This window comes from Stegostoma tigrinum, chromosome 3, assembly GCF_030684315.1.
Source record: "Stegostoma tigrinum isolate sSteTig4 chromosome 3, sSteTig4.hap1, whole genome shotgun sequence".
Classification (NCBI taxonomy): Eukaryota; Metazoa; Chordata; class Chondrichthyes; order Orectolobiformes; family Stegostomatidae; genus Stegostoma; species Stegostoma tigrinum.
The window spans coordinates 41,816,866-41,833,608 of NC_081356.1; the positions used below are offsets into that span (position 1 = coordinate 41,816,866).

Below are 16,743 nucleotides of genomic sequence, written 5' to 3' on the forward strand. Positions count from 1 at the left end.
TAATTTTGTACTTGATAGTTATGCAATATCCCATTCAATAATTTATTTCACGAGTAAAATTAAGTCAATTAAGTTAACATAATATTATTGGTATGTGGGGAATCCTGCTTATATCCTGCAAAACATTCTGTAGCATACTAATAAATATATAAAATGAAATCAGAAGTAAAAGGTCAGGACTCTCATTTGAGTAAGTTTGTTTAAAAAAAGGAAGAGAACATTTTCCTGATATGTTTTAATATCATGAAACTAATTGATCCTTTTGTTTCGTAATGAGGCAGTAAAAAATATCTTTATTCTATGTGAAATGATACATAGTAATTTTGCTCGCAGTATACCAAGTTGAGTTTCCATTGATTTTGGTGAGTGTGTATAACTAAGAATTGTTAATCACAAATTATGGATTTATGCTATTCCAGCTCATATTTAATTTGTTAATCAATATTACTTTATGTTCATTCGTCTAGATGATGTTCAGTTTTATAAAGTATACTAGAACTCTGCAGAAGGTTGCTGAATTAAATGACACTGATCAATGCAAGTAGTTTAGTGATGCTGCTAATATTTGCAGCCATGCTAAACTTGTAAAAATCATTTCCTATTATTGGAATCATAGACATTTCTGAAATATTTTAGGTTCCTGATATCTAAGCATGACAGTAACCAGTATTGACATTTTAATGTGGGATAGTAAGGCATTTTAATATAATAAAATGTGAGGCTGGATGAACACAGCAGGCCAAGCAGCATCTCAGGAGCACAAAAGCTGACGTTTCGGGCCTAGACCCTTCATCAGACTCTTCATCAGGCTCTCTGATGAAGGGTCTAGGCCCGAAACGTCAGCTTTTGTGCTCCTGAGATGCTGCTTGGCCTGCTGTGTTCATCCAGCCTCACATTTTATTATCTTGGAATCTCCAGCATCTGCAGTTCCCATTATCTCTAGTAAGGCATTTTATTGGTTTGCCCACTTAATGTCTCAACTTGCTTGGTGGTTGATTATTTTATAAATGTAAATGTAAACAAGGGATCCCTTATTCATGTTAGTGTAGCTGTCGCAAATGGTGTGTTAAATCATACATCTTTTGCACAACCCGGAGTCTGAAATAATTTCTTGAACGTTTCCACAGATTTTGAAAAAAACATTTTTACTGAAAACGTGCGTCTAACTGGTCCAGTTAATAGTTCGTATGCATAACAATGCAGCATTTTGCCTATCAAATAAATCCAATTTTTCTATTGTAACCTCAGACTTTGCTTAATAGCAACAACAAGAGTTCAAATAGAATTGCATTTTAAGTATATTTTATGCATATTTTTATATATTTGCATCTTATGAAAGATTTCATTCATTTAATCAGCTATTGATTCTTGTCTTTTCCTTCTGCTGAATCTTTCCTCCATACTTTTGTGACCTCAAGTCGTTGCTATTCCAATTCTACCAGAACCGGTATTCGATGCTCAGTAATGTCACATAGTACAAAATTGTTGCCTGTGTTCCACCATGCGCCAAAATTTCCTCATCCATCACAACTGACATCCCTGATCATCATTATGTCCACATTTCCTGTGGTCTCCAATAAAACAATTTCTTTCGTATCTTTAAATCCCATCTGGAATTCAACTTTCTGTAGCTATGCAACCTTTTTCATCACTCTCGAAAAATGTTAATTCCTCAGATACTAGGCTTCTGTGCATCCCCCATCCTTTAGTTCCACCAGCGGCAATCAGCAACAGATTTCTGGAGATTTCCTCTGCTATATGTCTGCTCATGTCATCATCATGAAGTTCGCTGTTTTTTTGAAACTACATTTCTGAATGTTGTAATCTGAAACTTGTTTGCATGGAGGTGTGCAATACAGCAAAATGAATGTAAAATATAAATTCAGAACATTAATAAAATGTTGGAGAAGGGCAACGCTTTTAGAGATTTAAGTAGATTTAGGAATCAATTTGCAAAAATATGCATAAGGTTCAGCTTCTGAAACAGTTCTATTTTTCAGTAAAACAATCTCCATATCTGCCCTTAACACTTCCATATTGTGTGTAAATAATAAGTATAAACATGTGCTGCTTAAGAGGACTCTGTCATGAAGTTTATCATCTGCTTGCATAAAATAAGATTTCCTGGATGGAAGCATTTGTCTTTTCTTGATCACCTAATCACAGTTAGTGAACCCAGAATTCAAGTATATGTGCTCATGAGGAAGATGATGGCCTCGTGGTATTATTACCAGATAATTTAATGAAAGGCTCAGGTAATGTTTGGGAGACCTGGATTCAAATCCCATCACAGCAAATGGTGAAGTTTGAACTCAATAAAAAAAAATCTGGAATTAAGGTGACAATTAAAACATTGACAATTGTTAAAAGGTTCACTAATATCCTTTAGGAAAGGCACCAGCCATCATACTTGGTCTGGCCTACATGTAATCCCAACTGACTCTTAACTGCCCTCTTAGCAGTTGGGGATGGACAACAGATATTAGCTTAGCCAATTTATACCTACATGCTGTGAATGAATTAAAAAAAAGGAAAGAAAAATATCATGGATGAAAATCTGAAATAAAACTGGCATGTTCTGGAAAACGGTCAGCTTTGACAAAGGATTTTACAGATGTTCACAGATTTGATCAATGTTTTCCAGTACGTTCGATTTTTATTTCAAATACATAATGAGCAGTATAGTGAGAAATCTTTGGCTGAAATCTTCTAATTTTTAAAAATAATGTATTTTTTGGTTTCAAAGCAATAGCTTCTGTAACTTAGCGTGTAAGAAACAAACAGTTTTACCAACAAATGTTTGAGAAATTTGTGTAATGTTAGTTTCGTCTGACTTAATTTCATTTAGTTAAGATATTGTGTTTTCACAATTTAAGAAAGATAGCACAGTGTTTAAAAAGGAGAGTGGCCATGTAGCGCTATTTTGTTTTATTAAAAACTGAAATAATTGAAGTAAAACTATGACTTTAAAGGAAACTGCAGCCTTTTGCATTGCATTGCCCCATTTTTTACACAACATGTCACAAATTGGAGTAGTTTCTGAATTTGCCGAGAGGGCAATACAAAACACAAGTTGTGGTCTGAGCTGCACTTTCTTGTCTGGCCCAGTTAACCTTTGACTCTCTAACTCTCTCTAACTCAGCCTTGAGTCAATTTAAAGATCCAGCTTCTGCTGCCTTCTGAGAGAGAGAATTCAACATACTAACAACCCTCCGAGAGAAAAGAATTCTCATCGTCTGTTTTAATAGGGAGACCTCTAATTCTTTAACTCAGTCTTCTAGTTTTAGTCTACCCCATAACAAGAACTTTCTTCAGGTGTCCGGCCCCTCAGGATTTTGCATGTTTCATTAAGATCATCTCTCATTTTTCAAACCTTCAATGGACATCGGCCTAACCTGTTTTCCTATTCTATCCTAAGAATCAAGTGAACCTACTCTGAACCGTTTCTAAAGAAATGATATATTTTCAAATAAGGTGACTACAGTTGCGCAGTGTTCCAGATATGATCTCACCAGCATCCTATACAACAGCAGTAAAACTTCCCTAATTTTGTATTCCCGTTGCAATAAACAATAGCATTTCGTTGTTTTCCTGATCGCTTGCTGTACCTGTGTATTACTCTTGTGGATCATATACTGGGACCCAGATTTCACTGTACCTATTCTGCAATCACCCTCTATTTAACTACTACATTCATTTTCTATTCTTCCTGCTGATATAGATAAGTTCATGTTTACCCATGCTACACTTCTATCACCAAATATTTGCCCTCAACCTATGTATATTCCTTTGCAGACTCTGTACCTCCCCTTGAAACTTACATTTCTGTTGTCTTGGTGTCATTAGGAAATTTAGCTACCACGAAATCAGTCCTCTCATGAAAATCATTGATATGAGTTGTATATTGATGAGGACACAGCATAGACCTCTGTGCATTCCGCTAGTTACAGCTTGTCAACCTGAAAATGGCTCATCTATCCCTGCTTTCTGTGAGCAGTGAAATCGTTTATATATGATCATTTGTACCCTTCTCATTTCTTGTGATACTTTCTTAAACATCTTTTAGAAATCCAAGTATGCCACATCTAGTGGTTCTCCTCTCTCCTCCAATAATGTTACTTTGTCAAAGAAAAAGTCTGATATTTTAGTTAAATGCTATTTTCTTTTTACATAGCCATGTTGTCTTTACTTGATCAAATTGTGATGTCCTGTGTATCCTCTGTAACCTCCTTAATAATGGAAATAATGGATCTAGGATTTTCTCTATGTCAAATGCTAGGCTGAAAGGCCCATAGTTGCCGTCTTTTTTAGCTAGACTCCTTTCTTATAAAAAGGTGATCAGATGTTCTAATCTGATGCAATGCTTGAAGATTCTAATGAATTTTGGGAGATTATAACCAATGCATCTACTGTCTGTGATGCCACTTCTTTTAAGGTCCAAGGCTACAGGCCACTGCATCCTGGAGACTTAACACTCTTAAATTCAAAGGCTTTCCCAGTATGTTCTCTGGTGATTGTTTAAAACCTCCCCTCCCTACACTTGTTGGTTTTCAATTATCTTTGGGAATATTTTTAAGTCTCCCACCATGAAGAAAGACACAACGTATCTGTTTAAAGCCTTCATCATTTCTATGCTTCTTTTTGTCAAAATGAAAATTAGATTTTTACCATGTTCTGATCACTGTGGCCTGTACCCTTTACCCTGAGGGTTTTGGTTGATTCTGTTTCTTGGCAGAGCACTAAGTCTAGGATAACCTGTGTCCTGTTTAGCTCTAAGAAACAAATTAGAAGATGCTATGAACTCATTTCCTAAGCTACTATTGCCAATCTCATTCTCCCAATCTACATCCATGATTATAATGGTACATTGGTACCTTAATATGTTTAGTAACTATTGTAATATTTGTACATTCTGTTGACTTCATTAATGTAATAATGATTCTGAAAATTAATTTTTAGGTTGAGTTTGAAGATGGTTCCCAACTTGTAGTAAAACGTGATGATGTTTATACACTAAGTGAAGAGTTACCAAAGCGGGTCAAATCTCGACTTGTAAGTATGTTGCTTGTGAAATACTTTGCATATACCATTTTGCATGTCCCATTATCCAAAAGTTGCTTATGTATGGATAAGGTCATTTGTCTAACTCCTACAGCAATCCAAAACAATCTTATGCTGCCCACGTTGGTCTGTTGCATCTAATTCCTCTGTTGATTAGTCTCTCTATTTCAATCCTAAATTTACCTTTCACTCAGTATGTTTTCCCTCACCCTAAACTCTTTTATTCAGTTTAAAGTAACATTCCAAATTGTCCTGGTCCATGTTACTTGCCATTATGAGATGCCACTATAAGATCATTTCCAAGTTGAAAAGTCCAAATTTCTCCTGCCTTTCCCCATAGTTTGGATCTCTAACACCAAAGTTCAGCCCTTTGACAGCTTTATGAATGTCTTCCCTGTTTCTTTGCATCCAGAGCTGAACATAATACTTAAGGTATAGTACAAGAAGAGTACTGTGCAGCTTGATCACATCTCCTTCTGGCTTGTACCATACAATTGTCGTTAAATTGATTGTGTTAATTAATACCCCATTGGGCATATTAAGCATTAGGTCAAACGACAGTGCTGGTCTCCTTCGCATTAATTCTGTTGTTTATTTTCTTTTCTATGTGCTTGACTGCTTCAAATTTTAACTGCCATTATTCAACTCACTCATATTTCATTTAACTCATTCCATGATTTGTGACTCCTCATTTGATTATCTTGTTGTGTTACCATAAACGATTTTGTCAAAAAATCTTGGTCTTACCCTGATTTGATAAAACAGTTTTTCCAACGGATGTACTTTTAAATGTACATGAATTTTATTATTCTGTTAATCATTAATGGAAATATATAAGGGCATCATGAATTGCAGTGAACTTTTTGAGAATACGTTTTATTGCTAAATTGTATAGAAAAACAACATGAGATAATGATGTGAGGCTGGATGAACACAGCAGGCCAAGCAGCATCTCAGGAGCACAAAAGCTGACGTTTCGGGCCTAGACCCTTCATCAGAGAGGGGGATGGGGGGAGGGAACTGGAATAAATAGGGAGAGAGGGGGAGGCGGACCGAAGATGGAGAGCAAAGAAGATAGGTGGAGAGGGTGTAGGTGGGGAGGTAGGGAGGGGATAGGTCAGTCCAGGGAAGACGGACAGGTCAAGGAGGTGGGATGAGGTTAGTAGGTAGCTGGGGGTGCGGCTGGGGGTGGGAGGAAGGGATGGGTGAGAGGAAGAACCGGTTAGGGAGGCAGAGACAGGTTGGACTGGTTTTGGGATGCAGTGGGTGGGGGGGAAGAGCTGGGCTGGTTGTGTGGTGCAGTGGGGGGAGGGGATGAACTGGGCTGGTTTAGGGATGCAGTGGGGGAAGGGGAGATTTTGAAACTGGTGAAGTCCACATTGATACCATATGGCTGCAGGGTTCCCAGGCGGAATATGAGTTGCTGTTCCTGCAACCTTCGGGTGGCATCATTGTGGCAGTGCAGGAGGCCCATGATGGACATGTCATCAAGAGAATGGGAGGGGGAGTGGAAATGGTTTGCGACTGGGAGGTGCAGTTGTTTGTTGCGAACTGAGCGGAGGTGTTCTGCAAAGCGGTCCCCAAGCCTCCGCTTGGTTTCCCCAATGTAGAGAAAGCCGCACCGGGTACAGTGGATGCAGTATACCACATTGGCAGATGTGCAGGTGAACCTCTGCTTAATGTGGAATGTCATCTTGGGGCCTGGGATGGGGGTGAGGGAGGAGGTGTGGGGACAAGTGTAGCATTTCCTGCGGTTGCAGGGGAAGGTGCCGGGTGTGGTGGGGTTGGAGGGCAGTGTGGAGCGAACAAGGGAGTCACGGAGAGAGTGGTCTCTCCGGAAAGCAGACAGGGGTGGGGATGGAAAAATGTCTTGGGTGGTGGGGTCGGATTGTAAATGGCGGAAGTGTCGGAGGATAATGCGTTGTATCCGGAGGTTGGTAGGGTGGTGTGTGAGAACGAGGGGGATCCTCTTGGGGCGGTTGTGGCGGGGGCGGGGTGTGAGGGATGTGTCGCGGGAAATGCGGGAGACGCGGTCAAGGGCGTTCTCAATCACCGTGGGGGGGAAGTTGCGGTCCTTAAAGAACTTGGACATCTGGGATGTGCGGGAGTGGAATGTCTTATCGTGGGAGCAGATGCGGCGGAGGCGGAGGAATTGGGAATAGGGGATGGAGTTTTTGCAGGAGGGTGGGTGGGAGGAGGTGTATTCTAGGTAGCTGTGGGAGTCGGTGGGCTTGAAATGGACATCAGTTACAAGCTGGTTGCCTGAGATGGAGACTGAGAGGTCCAGGAAGGTGAGGGATGTGCTGGAGATGGCCCAGGTGAACTGAAGGTTGGGGTGGAAGGTGTTGGTGAAGTGGATGAACTGTTCGAGCTCCTCTGGGGAGCAAGAGGCGGCGCCGATACAGTCATCAATGTACCGGAGGAAGAGGTGGGGTTTGGGGCCTGTGTAGGTGCGGAAGATGGACTGTTCCACGTAACCTACAAAGAGGCAGGCATAGCTGGGGCCCATGCGGGTGCCCATGGCCACCCCCTTAGTCTGTAGGAAGTGGGAGGAGTCAAAAGAGAAGTTGTTGAGTGTGAGGACGAGTTCCGCTAGGCGGATGAGAGTGTCGGTGGAGGGGGCCTGGTCGGGCCTGCGGGACAGGAAGAAGCGGAGGGCTCTTCCTCCGGTACATTGATAAAAATCCTCTTCCTCCGGTACATTGATAAAAACCTCTTCCTCCGGTACATTGATGACTGTATCGGCGCCGCCTCTTGCTCCCCAGAGGAGCTCGAACAGTTCATCCACTTCACCAACACCTTCCACCCCAACCTTCAGTTCACCTGGGCCATCTCCAGCACATCCCTCACCTTCCTGGACCTCTCAGTCTCCATCTCAGGCAACCAGCTTGTAACTGATGTCCATTTCAAGCCCACCGACTCCCACAGCTACCTAGAATACACCTCCTCCCACCCACCCTCCTGCAAAAACTCCATCCCCTATTCCCAATTCCTCCGCCTCCGCCGCATCTGCTCCCACGATAAGACATTCCACTCCCGCACATCCCAGATGTCCAAGTTCTTTAAGGACCGCAACTTCCCCCCCACGGTGATTGAGAACGCCCTTGACCGCGTCTCCCGCATTTCCCGCGACACATCCCTCACACCCCGCCCCCGCCACAACCGCCCCAAGAGGATCCCCCTCGTTCTCACACACCACCCTACCAACCTCCGGATACAACGCATTATCCTCCGACACTTCCGCCATTTACAATCCGACCCCACCACCCAAGACATTTTTCCATCCCCACCCCTGTCTGCTTTCCGGAGAGACCACTCTCTCCGTGACTCCCTTGTTCGCTCCACACTGCCCTCCAACCCCACCACACCCGGCACCTTCCCCTGCAACCGCAGGAAATGCTACACTTGTCCCCACACCTCCTCCCTCACCCCCATCCCAGGCCCCTAGATGACATTCCACATTAAGCAGAGGTTCACCTGCACATCTGCCAATGTGGTATACTGCATCCACTGTACCCGGTGCGGCTTTCTCTACATTGGGGAAACCAAGCGGAGGCTTGGGGACCGCTTTGCAGAACACCTCCGCTCAGTTCGCAACAAACAACTGCACCTCCCAGTCGCAAACCATTTCCACTCCCCCTCCCATTCTCTTGATGACATGTCCATCATGGGCCTCCTGCACTGCCACAATGATGCCACCCGAAGGTTGCAGGAACAGCAACTCATATTCCGCCTGGGAACCCTGCAGCCATATGGTATCAATGTGGACTTCACCAGTTTCAAAATCTCCCCTTCCCCCACTGCATCCCTAAACCAGCCCAGTTCATCCCCTCCCCCCACTGCACCACACAACCAGCCCAGCTCTTCCCCCCCACCCACTGCATCCCAAAACCAGTCCAACCTGTCTCTGCCTCCCTAACCGGTTCTTCCTCTCACCCATCCCTTCCTCCCACCCCCAGCCGCACCCCCAGCTACCTACTAACCTCATCCCACCTCCTTGACCTGTCCGTCTTCCCTGGACTGACCTATCCCCTCCCTACCTCCCCACCTACACCCTCTCCACCTATCTTCTTTGCTCTCCATCTTCGGTCCGCCTCCCCCTCTCTCCCTATTTATTCCAGTTCCCTCCCCCCATCCCCCTCTCTGATGAAGGGTCTAGGCCCGAAACGTCAGCTTTTGTGCTCCTGAGATGCTGCTTGGCCTGCTGTGTTCATCCAGCCTCACATTTTATTATCTTGGAATCTCCAGCATCTGCAGTTCCCATTATCCCATGAGATAATGATTCAGTCATTGCTGTGAAGCCTGTAGTTGCATTTCATTGACAAGCATATCAGTACTAGGGGTCCCACCTAGATGACTATCATGACTCGCCAATAGAACGTATACCACTGGCTGAGAAATACTGGTGTAGAGTTTCAGAATCCATTCAGTGAGGATATATGTCAGGAACCACAGCTGAACAAATACTGAGCTCTGAGGAGACTGACTCCATAACTGTGTCCTTCCCAACTATACTCCAACAATCTCTCTCACTCCTAATCATTGAAATCACACTTTATGCTTACTTAGCAATCTTCCAATTTATTTTTAGTAACCCCTCAGGTTTTCACTATCTTGAGTATATGACAGTCAGGTTGCATTGTCACTTGTGTTGCTTTGACTGCTGTGTGCACTAGATGTTTTTACAGACAAATTCTAAGGTTTACCATTGATAACATATTATTTAAAAATTGTTCTATAAACTATTACTTTTTAATAAGTGAGATAAGTGTCTGTTTAGTGAAGTTTTCAAATATAGACGTAATCTATTTCGAATCTATTCATAAATCCCAGCGCAGATTTTACGCCTTCACATTTGTCTAACTATATTTATCACGACTTTGTAAATAACCTCACTAGTTTCTTTCAACATTGTGGACTAAATATTACAGAATTATAGAATCCCTACAGTGTAGATAGATGCCATTCTGCCCATTGAGCCTGCACTAATTCTCTGAAGGGCATCCCAACCAGAACCCCTTCTCAAAATATCACATTAACACCACATTTACCATGCCTAATCCATGCAGTCTTTCATTGGCTGCATGCATCAATAGGGGCCAAAAAATATAACCACCTAATAACATCAAAGCTAGCCTGTATTGCTTAAAGGAGAAGTTCAATGTATTAGGAGCAGGTGCTAAGAATCAAGCAGAGGTAAAACTCAATATAAGAAACAGTGCTGGGAGCCAAGAGGTTTGCAAGGTTTTTAAGCACTCAAGGTGTTGATAGAGCAAGGGTAAGGAGAAATCTGGTCCTTAGTGAAGAGAAGGTGGCCTTCCAAACACACGAACAAAAGTAAGTGGGAGTGGATGTTTATGGAACTCAAGTCCAGGAATCAAAAGCCCCAGGAGGCAGTGCCATCAGAGGATCAGTGATCTCATGAAAGAGTTCACTGTTAACTAAATTTTCAAGTTCTGTGTGTTATTAACTGCTCCAAACAGCAGTTAATATCCCCAACCAGTGGAATTCAATGTATGGTAACAAGCATAAATCAACGAACAGTTCATTCACTTCACTTACTCCTTCCACCCCAACCTTAAGTTTACCTGGACCATCTCTGACACCTCTCTCTCCTTCCTGGATCTCTCGGTCTCCATCTCTGGCATCCACCTGGAAACTGATATCCATTTTAAACCCACCAACTCCCGCAACTACCTAGAATATTCCTCCTCTCACCCACCTTCCTGTAAAAAGGCCATCCCCATTCCCAATCCCTTTGCCTCCGCTGCATCTGCTCCTGAGACATTCCACTCCCGAACATCCCAGATGTCCTCTTTTTTCAAGAACTTCCCCTCCACAGCGATCAAAAATGCCCTCAACCATGTCTCCCGCATTTCGCACAACTCATCTTTCACATCCCCTATCTGCAATAATAACCAAAACAGAATCCCCCGTGTCCTCACTTAACACCCCACTAACTTACAAATCCAACGTGTCATTCTCCGACATTTCCATCATTTGCAATCCGACCCTTCCGCCAAAGACACTCTTCCCTCCCCACCCTTATGTGTTTTCCGGAGGGACCACTCTCTCCATGATTCCCTTGTCCGCTCCACGCTCCCCTCCAGCCCTACAACCCCTGGCACTTTTCCCTGCAACCGACGCAACTGCTACATCTGTCCCTATACCTCCCCCCTCACCCCCATCCCAGGCCCTAAGAAGACATTTCACATCAAATAGACGTTCACCTGCACATCTGTTAACGTGATATACTGTATCTGCTGTTTCTGTTGTGGCCCCCTCTACATTGGGAAAACCAAACGGAGGCTTGGGGACCGCTTTGCGGAACACCTACGCTCTGTTCACAACTACACCTCCCAGTCGTGAACCATTTCACCTCCCCCCCACCCCCAACTCCTCGGGCAGCATGTCCATCCTGGGCCTCAATGACGCCACCTGAAAGGTGCAGGAACAGCATCCTTTATTTCACTTGGGAACCCTGCAGCCCAAGGATATCAACGTGGATTTAACAAGCTTCAAAATCTCCCCTCCCCTGACCACATTCCGAAACCAGCCCAGTTAGTCCCTGCTTCCCTAACCATTCCCCCCACCTCAAGCCCCACCCCCATCTCCTACCCACTAACCTCATCCCACCCCCTTGACCTGTCCGTGCTCCCTGGACTGACCTCTCCCCTTCCTAATTCCCCACCTACATTCACCTTCACTGGCTCTAACCCCACCTCTTTGACCTGTCTGTCTCCTCTCACCCTATCTTCTCCTTTATTCATCTTCTGTCCCCCTTCCCCATCTCTCTATTTATTTCAGAATCCCCTTCCCCTCCCCCATTTCTGAAGAAGGGTCCCGACCCGAAACATCAAACTTTCCTGCACCCCTGATGCTGCTTGGCTTGCTATGTTCATCCAGCTTCACACCGTGTAATCTCATAAATCAACCCCTTTGACTTTGATGACCTTACTTCACAGTCAAAGACACAGTAATTTAAGGGCCACTGCTGTAGGTGGGAAAAGGAATACAGATCACTATTTAAATTGCTACAATGCCTTTATTGCAGGGTGACAAAGCAGGTTATTCAGGTTACATGATGCATTGGCCATTTCTCCTCCCTGTTTTGAAATACGAAAAAAAGACTGTAACACTGACAGACTTCTTTCTGTCAGTAAGAGAAAAAGGGGGTGTTTTTGGGGACGTTGGTTAGCTCAGTTTTCTGGACAGCTAGATTGTGATGCAGACTGAAGCCAACAGTATAGGTTAAATTCCTGCACCAGCTGAGGTGACCATGAATAATTGTCCTCTAACCTGTGGTGGGGTGACCCTCTGGTTGAACCACTGCCGCCTTCTCTCTATAATAACAGAACACCATTATGGTGCAGTAGGATTATGAAGACTTTGCCTTTATTACAGCAGCTCAACGTTTACATTCTGGTGCTCAAGAATGGATTGTGTGTATAAAAATGGTCCTTGGTAACTTTTTTTATTGTGAGATGAACATCTGATTTCGATGTGAGAATTTCTGAAAAGGGATCTGTCTCAAGATGCCACTGTGCTCAGGCAGATCATTCCTATTTAAATGTTCTTCTTTTTATTCACTAATGTAACCTGGGCATTGCTAGCTGGGCAGCATTTATTGTCCATCCCTAATTACCTTTGAGAAGGTGATGGTTAACTACCTTCTTGAACCACTACAGTCCACGTACTGTAGGTTGATCCACGAAGCTCTTAGGAAGGGGATTCCACTGTCTTGACTCCTTGCCAGTGAAGGAATGGTGATATATTTCCAAGTCAGGATGTTGAGTTTCTTGGAGGGGAGGTTGCAGTTGGTGGTGTTCCCATGTATCTGTTATCCTTGTTCTTCTCAATGGAAATGGTCATAGGTTTGGAAGATGCTGTCTATGGATATTTGGTGAATTTCTGTAGTGCATCTTGTAGATAGCACGCACTGCTATTACTGATCATCGGTGGTGGAGGGAATGAATGCTTGTGGATATAGTGTCAATCAAGTGGTCTGCTCTCACCTGGATGATGCCAAGCTTCTTGAATGTTGTTGGAGCTGCCACTCATCCAGATGAGTAGAAAGTCCTCCATCACAGTCCTGGCTTGTGCTGTGTTGAATGTGGACAGGCTTTGGGGAGTCATGAGGTAAGTTACTCACTGCAGCATTCCTAGTCTGTGACTTGTTCTTGTAGCCACTGTGTTTATGTGGTGAGTCAAGTTGAGTTTCTAGTCAATGGAAACCTCTAGGATGTTAATATTGAGGGTCTCAGTGATGGTAACACCATTGAATATAAAAGCATTGTGGTTAGATTGTCTCTTATTAGAGATGGTCATTGCTTGGCATTTGTGTAGCCCAAATGTTACTTGCCATCCTGAGGAAGGGCCACTGGACCCAAAGTGTTAATTCTGATTTTTTATTCATAGATGCTGCCAGACCTGCTGAGCTTTTCCAGCAGCTTCTGTTTTTGTTAGTTGCCATTTGTCAACCCAAGCCTAGATGTTGTACCAGATCTTGCTGCATTTAAGCATGGATGGCTTCAGTATCTGAGGAATCACGAATGGTGCTGAACATCGTTCAATCATTGGTAAACATCGGGACTTCTGACCTTATGATGGTGGGACTGAGCAGCTGATTAATTGGGCCTAGGACACTACCTTGAGGACCTCCTGCAGAGAAGTCCTAGAGTTGAGATAATTGATTTTGTCCCCTGATACCCAATAATTCCAGTTTTGCTAGAGCAATTTGATGACATACTTGGCGGCATGCAGCCTTGATGTGAAAGGCTGTTTGTCTAACCTTGGAAATTCAGCTGTTTGATTTATATTTGAACCAAGGTTATAATGAGGTCAGGAGCTGAGTGACCCTGTTGTAACCCAAACAAGACATCGCTCAGCACATTATAGCTGAGAAGGTGCTGCTTGATAGCACTGTTCGTGACACATTCCATCACTTTACTGATGATCGAAAGTAGACGGATGGGGTGGTAATCGGTGGGGTTGGATTTGTTCTTTTTTTGTGTAAAAGATACACTCGGGCAATTTCTATATTGTTGGGCAGATCCAATGTTGTAACTGTAGTGGAAGAGCATGGCTACGGGATCAGCAAATTCTGGCGCATAAGTCTTCAGTACCATTGCTGTAATATTGTCAGGGTCTATTGACGTTGCAGTATCCAGTGCCTCCAACTGCTTCTTGATATTGTGTGATGAGAATCGAATTAACTGAAAAGTGCTATCCGCAATTGAGGATTATGAATATCTGTGATGTTGACAACTACTGAAAGGAGTGGAGATGAAGGATCATCCAGCTGGGACTTCTGCCAGCATTTTAGCCTTAACTTTTGCACTGATGTTTTGGAGGCACCTCATCCAGTGAATGCCTTCATTATCCACCAGCTTTCACGACTGGATGTGGCAGGACTGCAGAGTTTAGTCTGATAATAAAGTGTGAAGCTGGATGAACACAGCAGGGCGAGCAGCATCTCAGGAGCACAAAAGCTGATGTTTCAGGCCTAGACCCCTCATTAGAGGGTGATGAAGGGTCTAGGCCCGAAACGTCAGCTTTTGTGCTCCTGAGCTGCTGCTTGCCCTGCTGTGTTCATCCAGCTTCACACTTTATTATCTTGGATTCTGCAGCATCTGCAGTTCCCATTATCACTGATACGAGCTTAGCCTGATGCCTTGGTTGTGGAGTCACGTAGCTCTGCCTGTCACTTGCTCCTTATGTGCCTTGGCATGCACGTAGTCTGATGGTAGCTTCACTAGGTTGTCGCCTCATTTTTATGTGAGCCTGGAGCTGCTCCTGGCGTTTCCTCCTGCACTCTCCATTGAACCAGGCTGATACCCTGACTTGATGGTAATGCTTGAATGGGTGATGCCAGCCATGAGATTGGAGATAGTGCTGGAGTACGATTCTGATCCTGTTGATAGCCTACAGCGCCCCATGGATGCCCCACCTTGAGTTGCTAGATCTGCCTGAAGTCTGTCCCATTTAGCATGGTTATAGTGCCACATGGCATCATCAGGGGCATTCTGAATGTGATGGAGGATATTCTTAGTGAGAAAGCAGGTTTTTTTTCCTCACAAAGACTGTATGGTGGTCTCTCTTATCAGTACTATCATGGACGGATTGATAGGGCTTTGGCCAAGTATGTTTTTCCTTCTTGTTAGATCCCTCATCACATGCTCCTGATGTAGTTGAGCAGCTGTGTCCTTTAGAACCCAACCAAATCAATCAGTAGTGCTGTTGCCAAGTGACTGTTGGTAGTGAACATTGAAATCCTCCATCTAGAATACATTTTGTGTCCTGGTTACTCTCAGTACTTGTTCAGCATGCAGGAATACTGATTAATCAGCCGAGGGAGAATGGCACATGGTAATCAGCTGGATGTTTCCTTGCCCATGTTTAACCCAAAGCTACAAGATTCACGGTGTCCAGAGCCAATGTTGAGGACTCCCAGGGTAACTCCCTCCAGATTGTATACCACCATGTCGCCACCTCTGCTGATTGTGGTGCCTGGGACATTATCTGTAAGGTATGATTCTGTAAGTATGATTGGGTCCAACAGTTATTTGACCAGCACTGTTTTAAAATTAGAGTCATTATTTTAGCACAGAGATGAAGTAAGTATTTTTCTGTCAAAGGTTTGTGCAACTTTGGAACACTGCTTCAGAAGGCAGTGGAGTTGAGATCTTTGAATGTTTATAAAGTGGAGGTAGATCCTTGACAGACAGGAGAATCTAAGGTTGTCAAGGATTGATGGAAATATGGAACTTGGAACATAATCAGACATGACCTAATTGAGTGGCAAAGCAGGGTTGAAGGACTAAATGGACTATTTCTGTTTTTAGTTCTTGGTGTATGAGTGGGTATTCTAGCTATAACATTTTACAACTGCTCTGTTCTCAAAGTTCTGTAATCATTCAGCGATTATGATGAAATCCAAGAAACTAATTGTTGCAAATGTTCTTTTCTACGGTTTTTTTAATGCCCAGTAAAATTATTCACTGATATAGACAAAAGGTGTTTCGGGACTCAATTTCTACATGCCAATTCTATTTTGAAAATTACATCAAGACTTCTATTTTTAAATGAAGATTTTCATAAAAGAAGACAATGCAAAATGTCTGTTCACACAACTTCAGGCAGCTGAAAGTACATTCACTTTTATAGCTATTTACAGACTTAAGACCTTTATTGCTATAAAGTATTTCGCTCCCCTCCCTAAATGACCTGATTTTTCATCATTTGGTTTTTACTAACTTCACTACTAACAGGCCATGCTGTGCAGTTTTTCTGGCCGAGGGAGACAAAGTTAGAGACTGACCCAACACCATTTCTTAATTGGCCACTGAGAGCCACACAGCAGTCTGTGTAGGGCGGCACAGTGCCTCAGTGGTTAGCACTGCTGCCTCACAGTACCAGATGCCCGGGTTTGCTTCCACTGTTGGGCAACTGTCTGTGTGGAGTTTGCACATTCTCCCCGTGTCTGTGAAGGTTTCTTCTGGGTGCTCCAGTTTGCTCCCACAGTCCAAAGATGTGCAGACTAGGTGAACTGGATATGCTAAATTGCCCATAGTGTTCAGGGATGTGCAGATAAGATGGGTTCTAGGGGGACAGTCTGGGTGGGATGCTCTGAGAGTTGGTGTTGACTTGTTTGGTGGAAGGGCCTGTTTACACACTGTAGGG

The 16,743-nt window shown here is 43.6% G+C and overlaps 1 protein-coding gene across 2 annotated transcripts in view; it reads left to right on the plus strand.

Annotated features, from left to right (window-relative positions):
• Positions 1-16,743, plus strand: part of LOC125451162 (lysine-specific demethylase 4C-like) — a 378,541-nt gene that overhangs the window by 349,117 nt on the left and 12,681 nt on the right. For both annotated transcript variants that reach the window (XM_048527958.2, XM_059644532.1), the window contains one exon: positions 4,960-5,052. In XM_048527958.2, the coding sequence (XP_048383915.1) occupies positions 4,960-5,052 (93 nt within the window). The remainder of the gene's footprint in view (positions 1-4,959; positions 5,053-16,743) is intronic.